Source organism: Calidris pugnax, unplaced genomic scaffold (genome assembly GCF_001431845.1).
Source record: "Calidris pugnax isolate Ruff unplaced genomic scaffold, ASM143184v1 scaffold101, whole genome shotgun sequence".
NCBI lineage: Eukaryota > Metazoa > Chordata > Aves > Charadriiformes > Scolopacidae > Calidris > Calidris pugnax.
The window spans coordinates 548803-568779 of record NW_015090815.1 but is presented as its reverse complement, the minus strand read 5'-3'; the positions used below and the strand labels follow the sequence as shown (position 1 = coordinate 568779).

The 19977-nt window shown below is 40.0% G+C and overlaps 1 protein-coding gene across 4 annotated transcripts in view; it reads right to left on the bottom strand.

The window, feature by feature from the left end:
- Positions 1-19977, bottom strand: part of CDK14 (cyclin-dependent kinase 14) — a 323677-nt gene that overhangs the window by 59466 nt on the left and 244234 nt on the right. For all 4 annotated transcript variants that reach the window (XR_001411694.1, XM_014939683.1, XM_014939682.1 and 1 more), the window contains exons 12-13: positions 11847-11986; positions 7572-7718 (exon numbers count right to left, since the gene is read on the bottom strand). Coding sequence is in view for 3 of the 4 variants with exons in the window: in XM_014939683.1 (XP_014795169.1) it covers positions 7603-7718; positions 11847-11986 (256 nt within the window). In the remaining variant the exon portion in view is untranslated. The remainder of the gene's footprint in view (positions 1-7571; positions 7719-11846; positions 11987-19977) is intronic.

Below are 19977 nucleotides of genomic sequence, written 5' to 3'. Positions count from 1 at the left end.
GAAGCAAGGACAGATACCCTAGGAGGAATACAGAGAAATTGTCTGAGCAGCCAGGGAACAGATTAGGAAAGCTAAAGCTCTGATAGAATTAAATCTGGCCAGGGACATCAAGTGCAACAAGAAAAGCTTCTACAGGTAGGTCAGTGATAAAAGGAAGACTAGGGAAAATGTAGGCCGTCTCTAGAAGGAAACTAGAGACCTGGTCCCCCAGGACATGGAGAAGGCTGAGGTACTCAATGACTTTTTTGCCCCTCAGTCTTCACAAGCAAGGGCTCTAGCCACACCACTCAAGTCACAGAAGGCAAAGGCAGGGACTGGGAAAATGAAGAAGTGCCCACTGTAGGAGAAGATCAGACTTGAGACTATCTAAGGAACCTGAAGGTGCACAAGTCCATGGGACCTAATTAGGTGCATCTGCACCACTGAGGGAAGTGGTGGATGAAGTTGCTAAGCCACTATCCATCGTGTTTGAGAAGTTGTGGGTGTCCAGTGAAGTTCCCACTGACTGGCAAAGGGGAAACATAACCCACATTTTTAAAAAGGGAAAAAAGGAAGACCCGAGGAACAACAGGCCAGTCAGTCTCACCTTTGTGACCGACAAGATCATGGAGCAGATCCTCCTGGAAACTTTGCTAAGGCACATGGAAAATAAAGAGGTGATTTGTGACAGCCAACGTGGCCTCACGAAGGGCAAATGGTGTGTGACAAAGTTGGTGGCCTTCTACAACAGAGTTACAGCATTGGTGGATAAGGGAAGAGCAGCTGAAATCATCTACCTGGACTTGTGCAAAGCATTTGACATTGTCCCAAATGACATTCTTGTCTCTAAATTGGAGATATATGAATTTGGTGGATGGACCACTCGGTGGATAAGGAATTGGTTGGATGATTGCACTCAAAGAGCTGCGGTCAACAGCTCAATGTCCAAGTGGAGACCAGTGACAAGTGGCATTCCTAAAGGGTCGGCACTGGGACCAGTGATGTTTAACATCTTTGTCGGAGACATGGACAGTGGGATCAAGTGCACCCTCAGCAAGCTTGCTGACAACACCAAGCTGTGTGGTGCAATCAACACAGTGGAGGGAAGGGATGCCATCCAGATAGGCCTGAAATGTGGGCCTGTGTAGACCTCATCAAATTCAACGAGGCCAAGTGCAAGGTCCTCCACATTGGTCAGGGCAATCCCAAGCACAAATATAGTAAGCTTGCTGACAACACCAAGCTGTGTGGTGCAATCAACACAGTGGAGGGAAGGGATGCCATCCAGATAGGCCTGAAATGTGGGCCTGTGTAGACCTCATCAAATTCAACGAGGCCAAGTGCAAGGTCCTCCACATTGGTCAGGGCAATCCCAAGCACAAATATAGTCTGGGTGGAAAATGGATTGAGAGCAGCCCTGAGGAGAAGGACTTGGGGGTGCTGGAGGATGAGAAGCTCAACATGAGCTGGCAATGTATGCTCACAGCCCAGAAAGCCAAATGCATCCTGGGCTGCATCAAAAGAAGCATGGCCAGCAAGTCCAGGGAGGTGATTCTGCCCCTCTGCTCCACTCTCATGAGATTCCACCTGGACTTCTGCATCTAGCTCTGGGGTCCCCAGCAAAAGAAGCTGGGAGTCTCAGCTTGAATGGAGCAAGTCCAGAGGAGGGCCATGAAGATGATCAGAGGGCTGGAGCACCTCTCCTATGAAGACAGGCTGAGAGAGTTGGGTTTGTTCAGCCTGGAGAAAAGAAGACTCTGCAGAGACGTTATGACTGCCTTCCAGTACCTAAAGGTGGCCTACAGGAGAGATGGGGAGGGACTCTATCAGGGAGTGCAGCGAGAGGACAAGGGGGAATGGGAAAAAGGGTAGATTTAGCTTAGATATTAGGAAGAAATTCTTTACTGTGAGGGTGGTGAGGCACTGGAACAGGTTGCCCAGGGAAGTTGTGGATGCCCTCATCCCCAGGAGTGTTCAAGACCAGGCTAGATGGGGCTTTGAACAACCTGGTCTGGTGGAAGGTGTCACTGATCAGGGCAGGGAGGTTGGAAAGTAATGATCTTCCAACCCAAACCATTGTATGATTCTATCCCTGTGGCATACTGCGGGACCTGATGGACACCTGTATGGATGGTTGCTCCATCCTTAGTCACCGCGTGTCTCTTAAGGGAGACGGGGGTTTTATATGAAGATAGCCTGTCACTGGCCAACTCTTTGCTCAGTCCATTTCACCCTCTGTGTATAGTGTACTGAATCCAGTGGACTTTTATTTATGATTGAATTGGTTGAATATGGCAAAATTCAGTCTCTAACTTATTTTAGACTTTAGGAACAAGAGAATAAATTCTTAGCTATCAACAAGAATGTAGTCCAATGCCTGGAGTTTTTGCCTTGTGTGTTAAATTTAGGGCATATTCTATCAGTGTGGTGATCTTATTCTTTGAAATTATGTAAAGCATGACTGGAACAGTCTCATATAAACATTATGTTGTTAACATATGAAAATAATGGCACTGAAAGTATTAGAGAGCCACAAAATATCTTGGATCCTGCAGTTATCTTTCACAGTTTAATACTAATTTAACATTTTCCAAATTGATGTTACAATTTCAATTCTGTTTAGTGCTGTCATTACTAGACTCAAATCCAAATTGCTTTCAGCTGCCCACCAGAACTGCATCTTATTAGCCTTTTCACGAAAGGCAATTTATGCAAATCCAGTATTAGTTAAATAATTAAACTGACCCTCAACATTCATGTGTAGACATTGTCTGGCACTAAAAGATGCAAGAGAAATTTAAACCACCCATCTTCAGGGCTTAGGCCTCCATCTTTTCAACTGCAGCAGCACAATGTCTGTTTGTACACTTCTATTAAAAAACCAGAAGTTTATTTTAAAAATGAAATGGTTAACTGCTGTGGAGTTAATAACTCTGCTCTTCTCTCCAAAGTGGGGTTTACAGTTAATTTCAAGATCTCACACCTATAAAGCACTACTGGCTACTTTCAGCTTTAGATTAAATCAATGACAAAATCTGGCTGACATACAGTAACTCTGCCCAGAATTTCCTTTTATGCAGATCTCTAGATTTACTACAGTTTTATCCCCTGAAGCTGGAGAGATGAAGACTTAGAAGCACAGGTTATGGTCTTCCACCACAGGTTCGGCAACACTGGGATACCCAGGACAGAGTAAATGCAGGGGAGTAGTGAATGACTTCTCAATACTGGCTGCTGGACTCATACACTGCTGGACTATAGCTTCCCCGCAGCTCTACAAAGGGCAAAGCAGGCAAAAATCATGTTCCCACATAGCAGTGCTGAAGAGGCACTCTTACACAAGTTATAAATGTAAAACTGAAGATGACAAACAAAGCTGAAATTATTTGGATGGAGATGCAACAACAGTCACCTCTCTGGCTAGCAAGAGAAAAAGGTAATTTTACATAACAATTCTGTGCTGCTGAACATCCTTTGTAAGAACCATCCAAATCAGTAACTAGCACTTTTTGCCATTATAGTGGTAACTGTCATCTCTTCAGCTTTATTCTGTTTTAAGTAGCTGAGCTGACCTGAATGACGCCATCGTCGCTTTGATTGGCTGGGCTGGTGGCAGCTGCTGCCTTAAAAGGACACAAAAGAAAGAACTCAGCATCCTGCAATTGAAATTCAGGATTGCATGGATGCACGTGCTTGTGGTGAAGCAATACAAATAAAGACCACTTTTTGTTTTGCTCCAGTGAATTGTCAAAGAGATTTAGAAAGCCATGGGATCTCATTATGGTAATACAGGTTAAATGCTTTAAAAGCATATGGTGTTACCATCCTGAATGAAGCTGTCCCTGACAGCTCTGTGAAGCAGACAATAGGCTAGAAGCACATCTCATGTCTCTGGTCCACCAATGGGAACTGGGGATTATTAATCACCACAAGAAAACATTGTGTGCTATCTGATATCAGGTAATGCCTTGTCTTTTCAATTGCAATTTGACTCATCCCTCTACAGTGAAGAACAAGGTCCACTCACATATTCTACTGGCCAAAGGAAAAAGCAGCTCTAGAGTTTCTTATGGTCCATTCATGCCTCAATAAAATATCTGCAGTGACTACAATAAAATATCTGGGTGACTACAATATATACAATATATCTCAACAGTATGTGTAGCAGTGAGGAATGGGGGATGCTTCCACAGAGATGCTTCCTGCCACGGGGAAACAAAATACCATTGAAAACCATCAGGCACAAAATAAAAATATTTTGCTTTATCAAAAAGCTTTAAAGATGCTTGGATATTGACAAAAGATATCTTTCCTTTCTCCCCCAAGGTCCCATCTAATTCACGGTTAACATATTCTTCTTTGTGAAATGGAGCTCATTACCACGTATTTGTTAATTTTCTCCAGTAGGGAACAGTCTCAAAAAGACCTTGGTAACTTTAAATATCAGGTCTTTCCCTGTGGGCACTGAAATAACATGTTTTGTCTCTCTTGGAGTCCATGACAATGACACAGTGTAGTCCACAAGGACCCTATCAGTAGTCCGTGTCTGACAGGGCTTATCTAGGTTTTCAGAAACATGTCCTAGGTTACTGCTATTTCGAGCAGGTTTTTGGATTTGTAAGCAACTGTGCTGCAGACAGGCACCTGAAACACCACAATATTTTAGACAGTACAAATTCTCAGGGATGCGCCAGTTTCTTCAGTTGCTCCTTGCAGCTATTTCTGAGGACAGCAGACGAGCTCTAACAAATGATGATGGAGCCATTTACCAAGTTACTGCCTTTAGGTCCTCTCCTTCACCAACCTGCCAGACATTACTGTTTCCAATGCTGGCAGACGATGATGTTTGCTCAGATCTCAGCCATCTCTGGGCAAAGCCCTACCCCTTTGTTTTCCAAACCTTAAAGAAAGGTGGATTTAAAGCAGTGGGTGCACTATTAACTTCTAGAAATGGGTGGAGAGAAAACAGGAGGCCATAATTTTGTTAAATTATCACACCAAGATTTGGGAGAGCTTCTTTGTTGGCGTTCTCAATTGTACTTTCTATTCTACCCTGAACACAGGAATTTCTTTCCACACCATCAGTGTTCTGGAGGAGGTTGAAGGTGGTTTCTTCTTTTGATTTTTTTTGTGTGCATGTCTTCTAATAAATTCCTTTATAATGTATAAAAATATATAAGATATATAAAAAATAGAAACACACACACCCCCCAGAGGAATCGGAGAGCAACTATCTGCAAATTTTTCTCTTTCACAGCTTACTCATATATATTGGAATACTTCACAATTCCAACCCCAATATATATATCCATAAGGTCAATTCAAGAAGATGGGTAAAACACATATGTGCCTGCCTTGTCTAGGAGACAAGCTATAAGTATTTGTTTGCCTCTATTTTTTTCGTAATCTGATCTAATTCCTTGCAATATCGGCACCTTTTAATTTTCCTTTATCCACACTAGCTGTGATATTATGCAACCATTCTCACTGACAATTTAACAGCTAGTTCTGCTTTCTTCCACCCCTCTAACTCTACTCGTCTCGCTTACCTGTTAACTTCATGGCCCTGGAGAGCTGCTGTCATCTTTCCTTTTGCTTTTCACGCATCTTTTTGCATCACGGAGCCTTGTGAATTGAGGCTTTCACTGAATATCTCATAACAAATACCCATTCCTAATGCTACTACCCAGCTTACTGCAACTCTAGTCCTCTGCTAGAACTCGCTCATGTCCTAACTCATCTCTTTTACCGATTGAACATTCTACCTGCCAGACACCACTCTACTGCTTAAAATCACAGCCACTTGCTATTCAGATTAAGCCTTCACCTAACCTCCTTTTCACATTATCAAAACTGCAGTCTTTTTTCCCCCACCTCCTTTCACTCTCCATACCACTCTTACTTCCTCTTGCTTGGTGGTCTCATCCTTTTAAAGGTTTCCACTCATCCTAACAATTCATCACCCAAGGTCCATATTTCTTTTGCCTCCCATGCCATTCTAGTTTAAACTCATCAATTGTCAGTTCTCTACATTGTAGAAGTAAGAGGACTTTTGTTTGGTACTGCTGCTCCCCATCTTATATTATATAAATCAAATACTACAACAAACAACTGATATTTTATTGCACTGTAAGCACCTAACACAACAAAGTCCCAAGCCATAATGGAAAATGGTAATCAATAATGTACGCATGTCACAACATTTGTTAAGTGCCTCCAGATCTTACACAGTGAAAGGTGCTATTCTGTATTAAAGCTGTGGTTGAGTAGCCACAACTGTACAGCCATTATATCAAAGGTACACATGGTTCTTTCTGCTTACATGTAACATTTTAAAAGTCATCTGTACCTGTTTAAATAGCTATTCAATAAGAATGACCAAACAGTTCTCTTTTGTGATATTTTACATGCTCTTTTGCAAATACAAACTTTCTATTGCATATTGTATAAATGAAAAATTACATTTGTTTGGAAGCAACAGAAAGGAGATTCCGTACACGAGAAATGAGATTCTGTACATAAGCTTAGAAAGAAAAGGTCTTAGCACAGCTGGGCACATTCTAAATTTACTTTAGATGGATGATATGTCACGTTAGAAAAGACAAGGCTGGAGAGATGTCTGCAGGGACACGGCCCCAGGAAAAAGTAGGGATTAGCTTGTCAATAAAGATGTAAACAGACTGCTCTGAGGCAGCCTCATTTCTGACATTAGAAAATCTTAAATGGTTTGCTGGCGAAGAGCACGTGCAAAAATTGGGGCAGGCTGTCAAGACCAAAATCTACTCTTTCAGTGTTTCAGTAATTGCTGCCTGTCAGGCAAACAGCCTCCTTAACATTACAGGGTTAAAAAAATATTGCACATAAACATACAAGAGTAAAACTGAATATAATTAATTAGAAAAAGTTGTATCTGATTCTCTAACAAGCAGACTTAGCTAAAGATAGACAATGAGAATATCAACTACACATATCATACTATATCTTTGAATAGGTACATGAGCAGTGTGTGCATTTTCTCAGCTCCTAGAACCTCCATAACAAGCTGCTATATGAAGTCATACTACACACTATTTCGCTGCTGGATAACTAGGGTTAAAAAGATGGGGTATTGAATGAAAGTCATCCAAGAACAAAACCAGTTCCAGTAGATCCAGTGATATAGATCAAATTCATTAAATGACAGCACCTTTGTCTCCATCAAGAACATCCTTCTACTATCAACGCTACCAAACCTACTAAATTAATCATATTTGTCTTTGCCCCGAAGTTTAACAACAGAACTTGCAACAGATATTTTATCTCACCATATCTTATCAGGGGAAAAAAAAAAATCAGTCGAAATTAAAGGCAACCTAGTGTTTAATCTGCTGGCACTAACTTCTGCAACATTTTCAACCTGTCAGTGACACTGAGCCTGCCTACGAAGTCAGGTGCTTAGACTCATATTGACCATGTACACTGCAAAACCAGATCATCTACCTGACTGTGAGCAATTTAAGAAAAATGCAGTTGAATTTTATGTTTTGTTTCCCTAGAGAGAACTAAAATAAAGAGTTTTTTCAAAGATATAGCTTCCAATAATCATGTCTTACCTGCATTATCAGTTGTGACTATCGGTATTCTTCAGTGTTTGCTGTTTGATACACCTTTGCCATAACTATTGTTTTTTCCAAAGACTCTCATGCTTTCTCCAGTCTCTGTCTGTAATTTTACATTCGGTACAGTAAAAATAGAAGACACTGAAAAAAAAAGTAGCTGATCAGAAACTTTGATTTTTTTCTGCAAAAGCAGTAATTTAAAAATAACTACATAATATATATGGCAAATACAACACTGAGTAAATATGTACAGCTTTTATGTATATCCCCTATTCCCACTAGAAAGAACTGTATACATGATGATGGAAGCTGTAGGATGCAAACACTCTCAGTTGCACACATCTAAAAAAACCCTTTTTCCAGTGAGTCTGGTTTGTTTGCCCTTACACTGCTATATAATTAATATTTTCCATTTAAAAATTTCCTCTCTAACAGCACCTGGAAATAAAGAGGAATGTGAAAAAACGCAGCAAGATTTTTCAATAATTTGACATCACGCATTATATCTTCAAAATACTGATGCCAGTTGAACTGAGATATTTCATTTTACTTCATTTTATTAACTATTAGGGATAACTAGGCTTCTTAAAAATATGCCAACAACTCAAAATTATTTTACATAAAGCAACCCCCTTCTGCATGAGCTAGAAAAACCTTGAAGACTTCCACACAACATTAGGCAACTATTTATTAGTAAACATGATGCATTAATCACAGGCATCAAACTGTGATGGTTAAGGACTCACACATTGATGATATAAGAACTTATGTTTACTTAGGATACCTCACACTGGTGGGGAAAAATCACTGACTTTTAATACCTTCTAAGAAAAAGTGTCCATATGAAAATACCCTTGGACAGCTGTCACTGCATGATTGCATGAGCCAATGTTAATAGACTGTCTGTTTAAAGAACTGATCAGGGCAGGAACAGTTTTCTTTGTTTTCACAAAAACAACTAGCACAGGTGTAGTTTTTGGAGCCACACTTTCATTTTTATGCATTTTAAAGACCCAGCTATTGTTTTATCCACAAGATCTTCCCACTATATTTTTGACATTTCATGACATCTCAACTTGCATTTGATATTCTGCTACCCTTGTAAACATACATTCTATGCAAACATATATTTTATGAAAATAAATCAATATGAGCTCTCAAATATGAACATAGAAAAGGAGGAGGACTGTTTTTTTTTTCTTCAATAGAAAACAAGAAGTACGTTTATTTACTAAAAGCAGTTAGCCTATAGATTACCGCTCCAGTCTAAGATGAATGAAGGCTGTGTTTCTTCATCAACTGCATTGTATTCCTAGACAATATTTTTTTTGCAGAATTGCACAACTCAACTTTTTAATGTAATATTTTTAAAAAATCCAAGTGGCTAGATGGTAGGCAGACCTCATCTGGAAACTGAATTTCTAACTCAATTGAAACGATGCCTTGACTTGAAACCAAAACACACACACAAAAAAAAAATTCAAAATTTTGCATCTCACAGAAACTTATTTTTCACACATTTTAAAAATAAAACACGAGATCAAAATGTTATCCTGCAATATATTACATGGAATATAAATCATAGTACTGAAGTCAAAACAAGAAGAGAAACACTTCTTTTCGACTTTCTCAATGTAGGCAGTCACCATACTTATGTGAAATACTTTCATGTGAAATACTGAAATACTGATTCCAAAGAAACAATATTTTCTGATGGAAAATAATTTCACTGATTTTTTCCCCTCTCGCTCCTTCTTCCTCCTCACCTGAGAGTCCTTCCTTGGTTTTTAGTGCTAAATCACCAACCGTGCAATTCAGCACTAGGAGCACAAAACATAGTTCATGGTGAATTGCAATTGTAAAATTGCAGTAGTGTCTTGATTAGAAGACAGTAGATTCTGTGTGTACATGCACTTCTGTTGTGCATAAAGTCTCAATGTATTTATACCTACAATTCATTAATTATCAATAGCAAGTTCTTTCCCAATATAAAATATTAACCCAGAGAACTAGAATCACAAAAAATGGTAATTTCACTACACAGCAAACATTTTCCCAACTCTCCAAAGTACATGACTTCTTTGTTTTGTAAATATGTTTACAAGTATATCTAAGTCGTACCAAATAAAAGTGATTGTAGTATTTGATACTGGGATTGTCCTTTCTTGCATCTGTATCTATGCTTCATAATGATTATCTACTAGACACAGAAACAGCCTTTCTCTAACTCAAAATTTTACTGGAGGCATTTAGAAGAACCTTGCTTTAAAATATAATGATTTTTCATTTTTATTCTCCCCCCTTCAAAAGGTTTCACTGCTCCTGATGTTTAACGTTATGCAAAGACGTGTTTCTGCCAATGAATATCGCCTTATGGTTATGCTTCTGCAAATAACCTGCTGTGAGCTGATAAAAGGATTAATGCAGCCAAAATTCTTAATCTGTGAAATTACAAATTAAATTCTCATATTAAAAATACCACCCTGAGGTATTTTTTGTGGTTTTAATTCCCCTCTGGTGTTCTGCATATATTGTGCTTGTTAATGACTAGGACAAGACTGTCTCTGTTGGCAGCCTGCTGCAGAGTGATAATGTGTAGGCATTTACTTCACTGATAGAACTGGATTTAACCACTGACTGATAAACTAAGTGGCAAGTGAGTAATAAGTCCATATTAACAGAAAAGTACTACTGCAGAATTCAGAATTCAAAATCCTGGCTAGACTAAATCACACAGTCAGAAGGATTGAGATGTCACCACTGCAGAGTGATTTTTGTTTTCCATTTAGTGCAAAAAGGCATTCTTGATGTTTCATTAGTTCTGAAGAAATGAATCTCTTTGCATCACTTTCAGCAAAGACAGCCTTAATTTACGCTACCTCCTTTGAATTTGTAGTTTATATAGTACTGCAGTCAGCAAACTGATTGGTGGGATAGCATGTCAGAGGAGGAAACCGGGGGTCAGACGAATGCAGAGGAAGGACATGGTCTCTGACAAAAGATGGACAAAATTTAGTGGTCCTAGTTTGGTTTTAATGTTCATATTCTACAAATGGGAGAGTGCCCTTCAGAGCAGAGTAGGGAGTAGGGCACTTGGGCAGCCAGGCCACAGAATCAGTACAAAATACAACTATTCCAACTGTTGGGAAAGGAAATTACAAACTTTTAGAAGATGGAAGTTTTCATACTGACACGTAAACAAAATCTAAAACAAAATTGTGAACAAAATTGTGTATTCATATTCGGAAGGCGAGCTCCATTTTTGTAAGTAAACAAATCAGCCATAGTTACACAGACATGTGCCATTGTTGCATTTCTGAACTTTTTGCTTCAAAGTACTGGATTTAGATCTTTTGCTAATGGATGTATGCTTGAAAGCTGAAAATAGCATGCACTGTTCTAATGCCAGCATGCTTCTCTTCCACCACATTGAGTTAACATCTTTAACCACACTAAGTTAAAACAAAATGCTGATTGTTATTCCCCTCTGAAACCTATTTTTAATAACAGAATCTGAATCAAAAATATCATGCATGACAATAATTTTCCCCAGAATAAACAGTAGTGTGCTTTTAACACTGGAAAGAAATATGGACAAGTATGATATAAACGATTTAGAATTATTAAAGAGATAACTGACAGCATACATGATGATAGGAATATTTTTGCCAAGTGAACTGGAATGCATTTTGTTTAATAAAAGGAACAAAAAGATGTATGTAAATACTGAAAGCATTCTTAGTTAATAATATCAACTGCCGTGCTCTTCTTACACAGTCTAATTCAGCAAATTAACCCATTGCCTACTTTGTGTTTCTCAGACTCCCAAATGCTAAGTCCATTCTTCAAGGTTACTGTTATAACCGATAGAGATTCTATGAATCAAACACAGCTGGATTTTTATCCTGTATGCTGCAGCTAGTTAAGAAGTACTGTATGTTATAAAGTGAAAAGCACTAAATATGTAAATTGTATTTTTCCTTTTGCTTTATGACAATTCAGATAATTCTCTTGGCTGCACACATAATCAAATACAAAGATAGCTGGCTGCAGACTGCAGAGCAGAGATAGCAAAAAAAAAAAAAAAGAATCCATTTTTTTCTGTGTCAAGCTAACTATGTAATTTCAAACTATATAATTGCACTCAAATATTTTTGTGTGTGGCTGTGTATGGTCATGAAGCCATCTGCACGAGGGTTAGCATACACACATGCGTCTGTATGAACTAGCATCTTTGTTTTTAATCGATTCGGAGGTGTTTATACTCACTATCAGTTAACTCCCATAGCCGTGGGGGCAGATCACTGAAATACTCATGGCTCAGGGCTGCCTGTGCTGATAATCTGTTCTTTGGAAAACACTGCAGTAGTTTGGAGGCTAGATCTTCCGCATGATTCACATAGCTCAGCCTGAAACACAAACAAGAAGGTTTTTCTGAAAAACAATATCATTATTCTGTTTACCAATTCCATCTACAGTCAGCACAGCTGAAACCAAGCCTTGCTAGCCAGGATAAAGACAAAGTCTGTTTGGGAGCTCTACCAGGAAAGACATTCCTCAGGTTAGGGAGTCAATGAATTATTTCTGGATTGATAGCTCAGAATTCATATATACATTTTACAAATATAGAGCATAAAATGCACCATATCACATATGCCCTGCCTAGTATGCTAAAGCATCATGAGCAACAGCATCTTGAAAGCAACTTTTTTGATTCTTCCATTTACATTCTGTTGAATGTACTGACAGACCGAAAATTTACAGTGCTGAAAACAAACGGTTATTGCTATCTTAAACCCATGAAATCCAAGCTTAAAGTAAGAGCAATATTCATACAACTTTGTGAAGTATCAAATTTTAAAATCCAATGACATGTAACACACAACATATGCATCATGTTTCATGAAGACATTTGTCTTTCTGAATTACTGACTTCTTATTTTTTCATATGTTCCCACAGCTTCATAGGTGTTAATGTAATGCAAGCATTAAATTGTAAGTGAATTATCTTTTCTAAGATACCTAGGGTAGTCTGAGAAATCTTACTGTTTTACTAGGAGCTATATGCTTGGGAATGTTATAAGAAAATATGAACTAAAAAGTTATCTGTTTTCACTTTCAATTCATGACAAAACAAAGCCATCTTGAATGAACATTGCCTATAGATTCCACAACGAGATTAATTCCAGATTCTTTAAACTACCAGATTGTAGAAATTGTTTAATTCAACTTTTTTTTTTAAATTACAAGAAAGTTCATTACAGAAAACAGCAAAAATACAAGGAAAAAAGGCAATTCTTAACAAAGAAAGGAAAGGGAGAATTGGTCTTAATTCTTCTACCCACCCAAAGTTCCCATGGACTGGTGATCATATTGAGTCTACAATGACTGTCTTGTGTCGTAATCCCACCTGCATCAATTATTTGGTCAGAGGTTCTGGCAAATCATTTCATCAATGTATTTTTTTCCCCACAGAGGTGGCTGCATCATTTTTAGGAGCCATAGTAAACTTGCTCTGTCTTGAATGAAAGCTACTGTGGTCAGAAAAATTAGCTCACTTAAATAAGTATTACTCTCCAATATAAGTATTGTGCCATTCCGTAACTGATCCATATGTATAGTGAAGATGACAATTAAGTACGGCAAAGCAAAAGAAAAGACTATCCAAACATTAATGAATTCTGAATTGCAGGTGAAATTATGGATGATGACACCCTAGTTCCTCAGTGCTGTTTGAAGAGAGTAGTGCTAACATTTTGACTTTATTAATGGTGACCAACTTACCCCTTTTTCTTTTTCTTTTTTTTTTGCAAGAAAATCAGATTAACTAATATAAAGTAAAAACATTTTGAGTAGGAACAGTTTAGGAAGCCAAAGTCACCATCCCAGTTTAGGAACAAAAAAGATACCAGTGCGCTGAGATCAATCAAGAAGCCTAAGATAAGGATCAAATAATCAGCAGATATACATAAATACAATATAGAGCCAACAAAAATATCTAGGGCTGCAACACAGTCACATCAATTAATGAAATAATTGTGAATAAATCAGTCAAAATTAGAAATGGTTTAATAATTAATAAATATAAAAAAGACAGTCTGCAAAAAATAGTTCAGTCTGCTATAATTATTACATTTACCTGCCCTGATAACATTCCAAGTAGTGCTGAGGGGGTGGGGTGGTGTTAGTTGTTTCTATAGTGCTTTGAAGATTCCAGTTGCTGCATTATTAGTATTATGTTCCCAAGCATTTATAGATTTTAAACTCATAAGGGACCATAATGATCAAGTCTCACCTCCTGTGAAATACAGGCCAAAGAAGATCATCCAAGTAACTTATGGATCAAATAATCACTTTTAGCTAGCCTCAGCTGTATCTTTAAAGTTCGACATCAAAGATCTAACTTTGTTTACGGAGCTTTGCACAGCAATGAAAAAATTCTTCTCCAAAACCCATGTCTTCTGTGAAGGTCACTTCTAGAAAGTGGTGGACACTGCAAAAGGCATATGCATGTGGACTCCTAAGATTGTTAAAAAAATCCTAAAACCGATGTCTTGGTGGAATGCATGACTAATTTTACTGCTTTGTTTAAGGACAAGCTAGTTTTTTTACTTATGAAAAATGGACTGTATGATCACATATGTAAATTACATCTACTACATCAGAATTCTTCGGAGAAAGCCATTTAATGCATAACCTCAGTGGTCTGGAACATTGAAACCTTTGATTTTGTTTCTTTCCTTTTTTTTTCTTTTTCTTTTGCCAATAGTGTCTTTAAAATCTCCTCAAAACATTAACAATTTGTCTGATTGAAGTTTGAAACATGATTACTCCATAGGGACAAAGGCTGAATTTTCTGAGGGGTTCAGTAGTTAAGTACAGAATATATACAAAAAAGTAAACAAAAAAACCTAAAGAAAAAAAAGATTTTATTTTTAAATACACGTCCTTTTGTATGTGACAGGATGGAATTTCATACAATATGGCTTTGTGTCTAAAACATAATAGCATGGTTTGTTTCACAACAGTTGGGCTATATAGGAATTTGGCATGCATGATACGGCAAGTCTCAATATCCACACTTCACTTACTGTCACACTAATCACTGGGAAATAGTTACTACACATGACAGCATACATACTTTCAGAAAATGTGGTGTACAGCAGAATAGAGAGAAACCTTTGGCAATTAATATTAAATAATATGTAGATATCGTTCTGAGAAATATTGGAAATATTTTTCAGACCTACTCTCATGACATTTGTGAAACCCATTGATTTTTAACTTAATCTCAAATGCTATATATGACCTCAGCTCACAAAACCCAAATACCATATGAACCTGTCTCACTTTAAACATACATGAATCTGACTAGACTTGAGCAGTTGTAAATCTCATTGGATTACAAGAATTTGATTTAATTTTATAAAACAGGTTTAAATGTCTTCCTACTGCAGAGGAAGGTCAGTATTTGGTCAAGCAGAACATGACAAGATCACTGAGGTTTGGTTTAAGCTCTTGAGAAAAAAAAAGTTTTGGGCATGTGCAGTGAACTTCTGAACTTGGGGTGATTTGCTTTTAAATGCACTGAAGGAGACAGCTCAAGTTCACATTAATAATTAAGGCAAATGGGCATTAAAACAAATGGAGATAACATGCTGTCTATATACTCCTAACAGCATGATATAAATACTTCCCAAAGCAAAAATCACTTAGTGTGCATATTTTTCATGTGAAGATACGACTCTCGCAGTGTATCATTAATTCAATTCTCGACTGGTGTTTACAGCACAGCCTGGAGGAGTGAGACACCTTTTTCCCCTTGGAAAGCTCAGCTCTGCTTCTTTATTCTAAGTAATCCCTTGCAACCTGAAGTGCTGAAAGACAAAACCACAGTTAACCTGAACAATAACTCCACTTAGCAGAGTTTAAAGATTAATGGGAAGAATAAAATTAACAAAAAAATTCACATCTTGGTGCAGATCAGATAGGCCACGTGGTAATCCTCACAGCTCATTTTGCAAAGGATGCCATAGTCCCATCAACAACAAGGTCCCTGCAGTGTCCCTGTGGTATCTCACCTACCACTGCACAACCACAAGGGCCACATTCCCCATTTTCACCCAGCTCTGCTTGAGGCCAGCAGCCTTTCCCCCTCATCCCAGGCTTTAGGCCTCTCATGAGTTCTGACACAAAACTGTGCCAACACTGTGTATTACAGCTAATGATTTCTATGCAAATTCATTATCTTCTGACCAGCTGATACAGAGATGCCCTCACATGCCTTGATAATTTTGTACTTCTGAATATGCGTGCAGCCCTAGCAGCAGCAGCTTCTCTGCACACAAACCCAAGCAGGGACTAGCTTAAGTAACATTTCCTTTTTACTAAACATCAACAGGCTTTTCTGTTGCTACAGCCATGCCGAGAACACCTACCGCCTTCAAAGACCTGACGTGCCAGTGCCAGCGTGCAAGAGCTGCACGCCTAGTGTCCATGAAGCTGTTGCAGAGATTATTTAGCCGTCATGAAAGTACTACAAGTGACTGCACATTTTGATACAATGCTTTCAGCTTTTGATACAGATGAAGACAAAAAGCTGCACCTCAAGATAAGAATCTGATGGAGTAAAGATGTTATTAATTTTCTCAGTGTTTTACACCGAGGGTACTGAGCACTAAACTGAACAAAGAGAGACAAAAGCTTCTGAAGGCTCACTGAAGCAGGGCTTTCCTTGTTGCTGATCAATCACAAAATACAGAATTTGCTCTACAACACAGCACAGAGGTACTTCCAGCCAAACTACTTTATCAATGATCTGGACGAGGGGATCTAGTGCACCCTCAGTCAGTTTGCAGATGACACCAAGCTGGGTGGCCGTGTCGACCTGCTGGAGGGTAGAGAGGCTGTGCAGAGGGATCTGGACAGGCTGGATCCAGGGGTTGAGACCAACAGGATGAGTTTCAATAAGGCCAAGTGCCAGGTCCTGCACTTGGGTCACAATAATCCCATGCAACGCTACAGGCTGGGGGAAGAATGGCTGGAGCTGCCTGGCAGAAAAGGACCTGGGGGTGTTGGTGGACTGTGGGCTGAACAGGAGCCAGCAGTGTGCCCAGGTGGCCAAGAAGGCCAACAGCATCCTGGCCTGTGTCAGGAATAGGGTGGGGAGTAGGACCCGAGAGGTGATCATCCCCCTGTACTCGGCACTGGTGAGACCCCACCTCGAGTACTGTGTCCAGTTTTGGGCCCCCCACCACAAGAAAGACATTGAGGTGCTGGAGCGGGTCCAGAGAAGGGCAACGAAGCTTGTGAGGGGTCTGGAGAGCAAGTCTTATGAGGAAAGGATGAGGGAGCTGGGGTTGTTCAGTCTGGGGAAGAGGAGACTGAGGGGAGACCTTATCGCTCTCTACAACTCCCTGAACGGAGGGTGTAGAGAGGCGGGGGTCAGTCTCTTCTCCCAAGTTACAGATGATAGGACAAGGGGTAATGGGTTCAAGTTGCGCCAGGATAGGTTTAGACTGGACATTAGGAAACAATTCTTCACAGAGAGAGTGGTCGGGCATTGGAATAGGCTGCCCAGGGAGGTGGCTGAGTCACCATCCCTGGCTGTGTTTAAGAACCGTTTAGATGTGGTGTTGGGGGATATGGTGTAGGGGAGTACTTTAGAGTAGGGTGGATGGCTGGACTCGATGATCCCGAGGGTCTCTTCCAGCCTAGATAATTCTGTGATTCTGTAAACATTAGAAACACAGCCACTGGAACCACATTTCAGGGTTGGGATCATCCACCACACCAGCATGGGGCCGCCAACAGTAGCCCTAACACTGTGCTGGGCTGGACTCATTCTTTAGGAGAGGCATGTCTCCAACACCCACTGCCCCTCTTGCTCTTCCCAAATGGAGGCAGTTTAGACACAAAACCACTGAGCCCTCTACACATGCAAGGCAGGAGAGCAAGGTCTCCAGGCTCCCATGGCCATCAGTTTAACTTGTACTCTTCTAATTCGGTATCTCACTAGAGGCAAGACTGCCACACTGGTGCAACATCTCACTCGGCGTTCTCAGATGAGCTGGGCTGGGCATGTCCTGCACTAACAAGGCTCGACTGCTCCCACACCTGTCCTTGCTCTGTGCTCCATGCAACACCCACACCAGAGTCGTCAGACCTCCACCATTTCTGTAAGGGCATATGAAACACTCTCTTGGGAAACTGAGCAATTGGTTTGATCCCTTTTAATTATGTTACCATATCACAGCATCAGCAGTCTTATCTCTTGAAGGACTGAAAAGGTGGCCAAAATGTTTATTATTAAAACAAAAGCTGGGATAACCAATGATAACTATTCAACAGATATGGAACAGAGATAAAATTATCAGTGTTTGACTCCTTGGCATTGCTTTTAATGTAGATGTAAAAGCGGTCAGAGCCCCATTTGGAAAGCTGCGGAGGTAAGTTCATTCAGTGCATTCCAGGAAGGTAATAATAACCCTGACCTGTCTGAGCTAATTCTCACCTGACAGTTGCACAGATACCGTTAGCTGGAAGGTGAATAGCATTTCATGAAAAAAAAGCAAATGCAATAAATGGAGCTTCTAGCAATATAGAGAATTAGGTGGTGGTGGGTTTTTTTCTATTTTAATTAATATATTTACCTCTAGGTATACAATTTTTATATACTTGGTAAATTTTTAAAAGAATCTACTGACCCAGTAGGTAAACAACAACTGCAGCTCCTGAACTTCTCAGAATAGAGAATTAAGATGCTTACTTAAACTATGCATGAGTCACGTGAGGCATCAGACTTCATTTGGCCATACCTAACCTAGACAATGAAGTGCTCCAACCTCTCACAGCAATTCTCACATAACCTCTCACACATCTGATAATGGCTACTGTCCTCATTCATGGCTAGATCATAAAATCATTTGTACGTGTCATTGCTTAATATAGCTCAAGACAAAAACTTAGACATGAGCCTGTTTCTCCCTGATGCTGCACTAGATCTGATGTGTTTTAGCATCCATTTCAGATGTATTACTGCATTTCTACAACACAATACTGCTTGCAATATCCCACTTGAAAGATTTGTTTCGTACAGGATGCAGAACCCTTACAGAATGCACCAAAATTATATATTGAATTTGGTTGATTTAAGCTTTAAATACTAAGCTGAAAGAGGTTCAGTCAATACACAACAGGCTTAAGAGTACCCTGAGTTTTGTCCTTCTACAGCCTGACAGGCATCCAGGCCAGCTCTGGCTCTGATGCCTCAGAATGAATGCTCTGGGCTATGAAACCTTCCAGAGACACCCAGTGCCAGCCACCGAGAGCCTTGGGCAGGAGGAGAGCCAGAACCATCCATTGCCAATTCTGCATGTATTTCCCTGACGTGTTCTATAACATTTTGATACAGAATAAGGATTCCCTTTGACAGTAGGTATCTTTTTGCCAGGATCATATATGCTGGAGTCACATGAAGCAAGAACTATGGAGCCTGCATAACAGACACTGAGGAGAAGAAACATAAGCTTATTTAAAGAGCAAATATACAAAATATGTCCAGTGATAACATACTGTAAGCTATTGAGAAGTATCTTTCTGTGTCCAGCTTTGGAATTCTCAACACAGGAAGGACATGGACCTGTTGGAACGGGTCCAGCAGAGGGCCACGAAGATGATCAGAGGGATGGAGAACCTCTCCTATGAAGACAGGCTGAGAGAGCTGGGGTTGTTCAGCCTGGAGAAGAGGAAAACCTCATAGCAGTCTTCTGATATCTGAAGGGAGCTACAGGAGATATGGGGAGGGAGTCTTTGTCAGGAAGTGCAGTGACAGGACAAGGGGCAACGGTTTTAAATTGGAAGAGGGGAAATTTAGATTAGATATTAGGAAGAAATTCTTTACTGTGAGGGTGGTGAGACACTGGAACAGGTTGCCCAGGGAAGCTGTGGATGCCCCATCCCTGGAGGGGTTCAAGGCCAGGCTGGATGGGGCTTTGAGCAACCTGGTCTGGTTGGAGGTGTCCCTGGCCATGGCAGGTTGGTTGGAACTCAATGATCTCTAAGGTCCCTTCCAACTCTAACCATTCTATGATTTACTGAATTTCACTGAATTTCTAGAGTTGGAAGGGACCATAGAGATCATCTAGTCCAACTCCCCTGCTGAAGCAGGATTGCCTAGAGCTAGAGCATGTTACTCAGGACTGCATCCAGGTGGGTCTTGAAAATCTCCAAGGAAGGGGACTCCACAACCTCCCTGGGCAGCCTGTTCCAGGGTTCCGTCACCCTCACCGTGAAGAAGTTTCTCCTCATATTTGAGTGGAACCTCTTATGTTCCAACTTGTGCCCGTTGCCCCTCGTCCTCTCAGTGGGAACCACTGAAAAGAGTCTGGCTCCCTCCTCC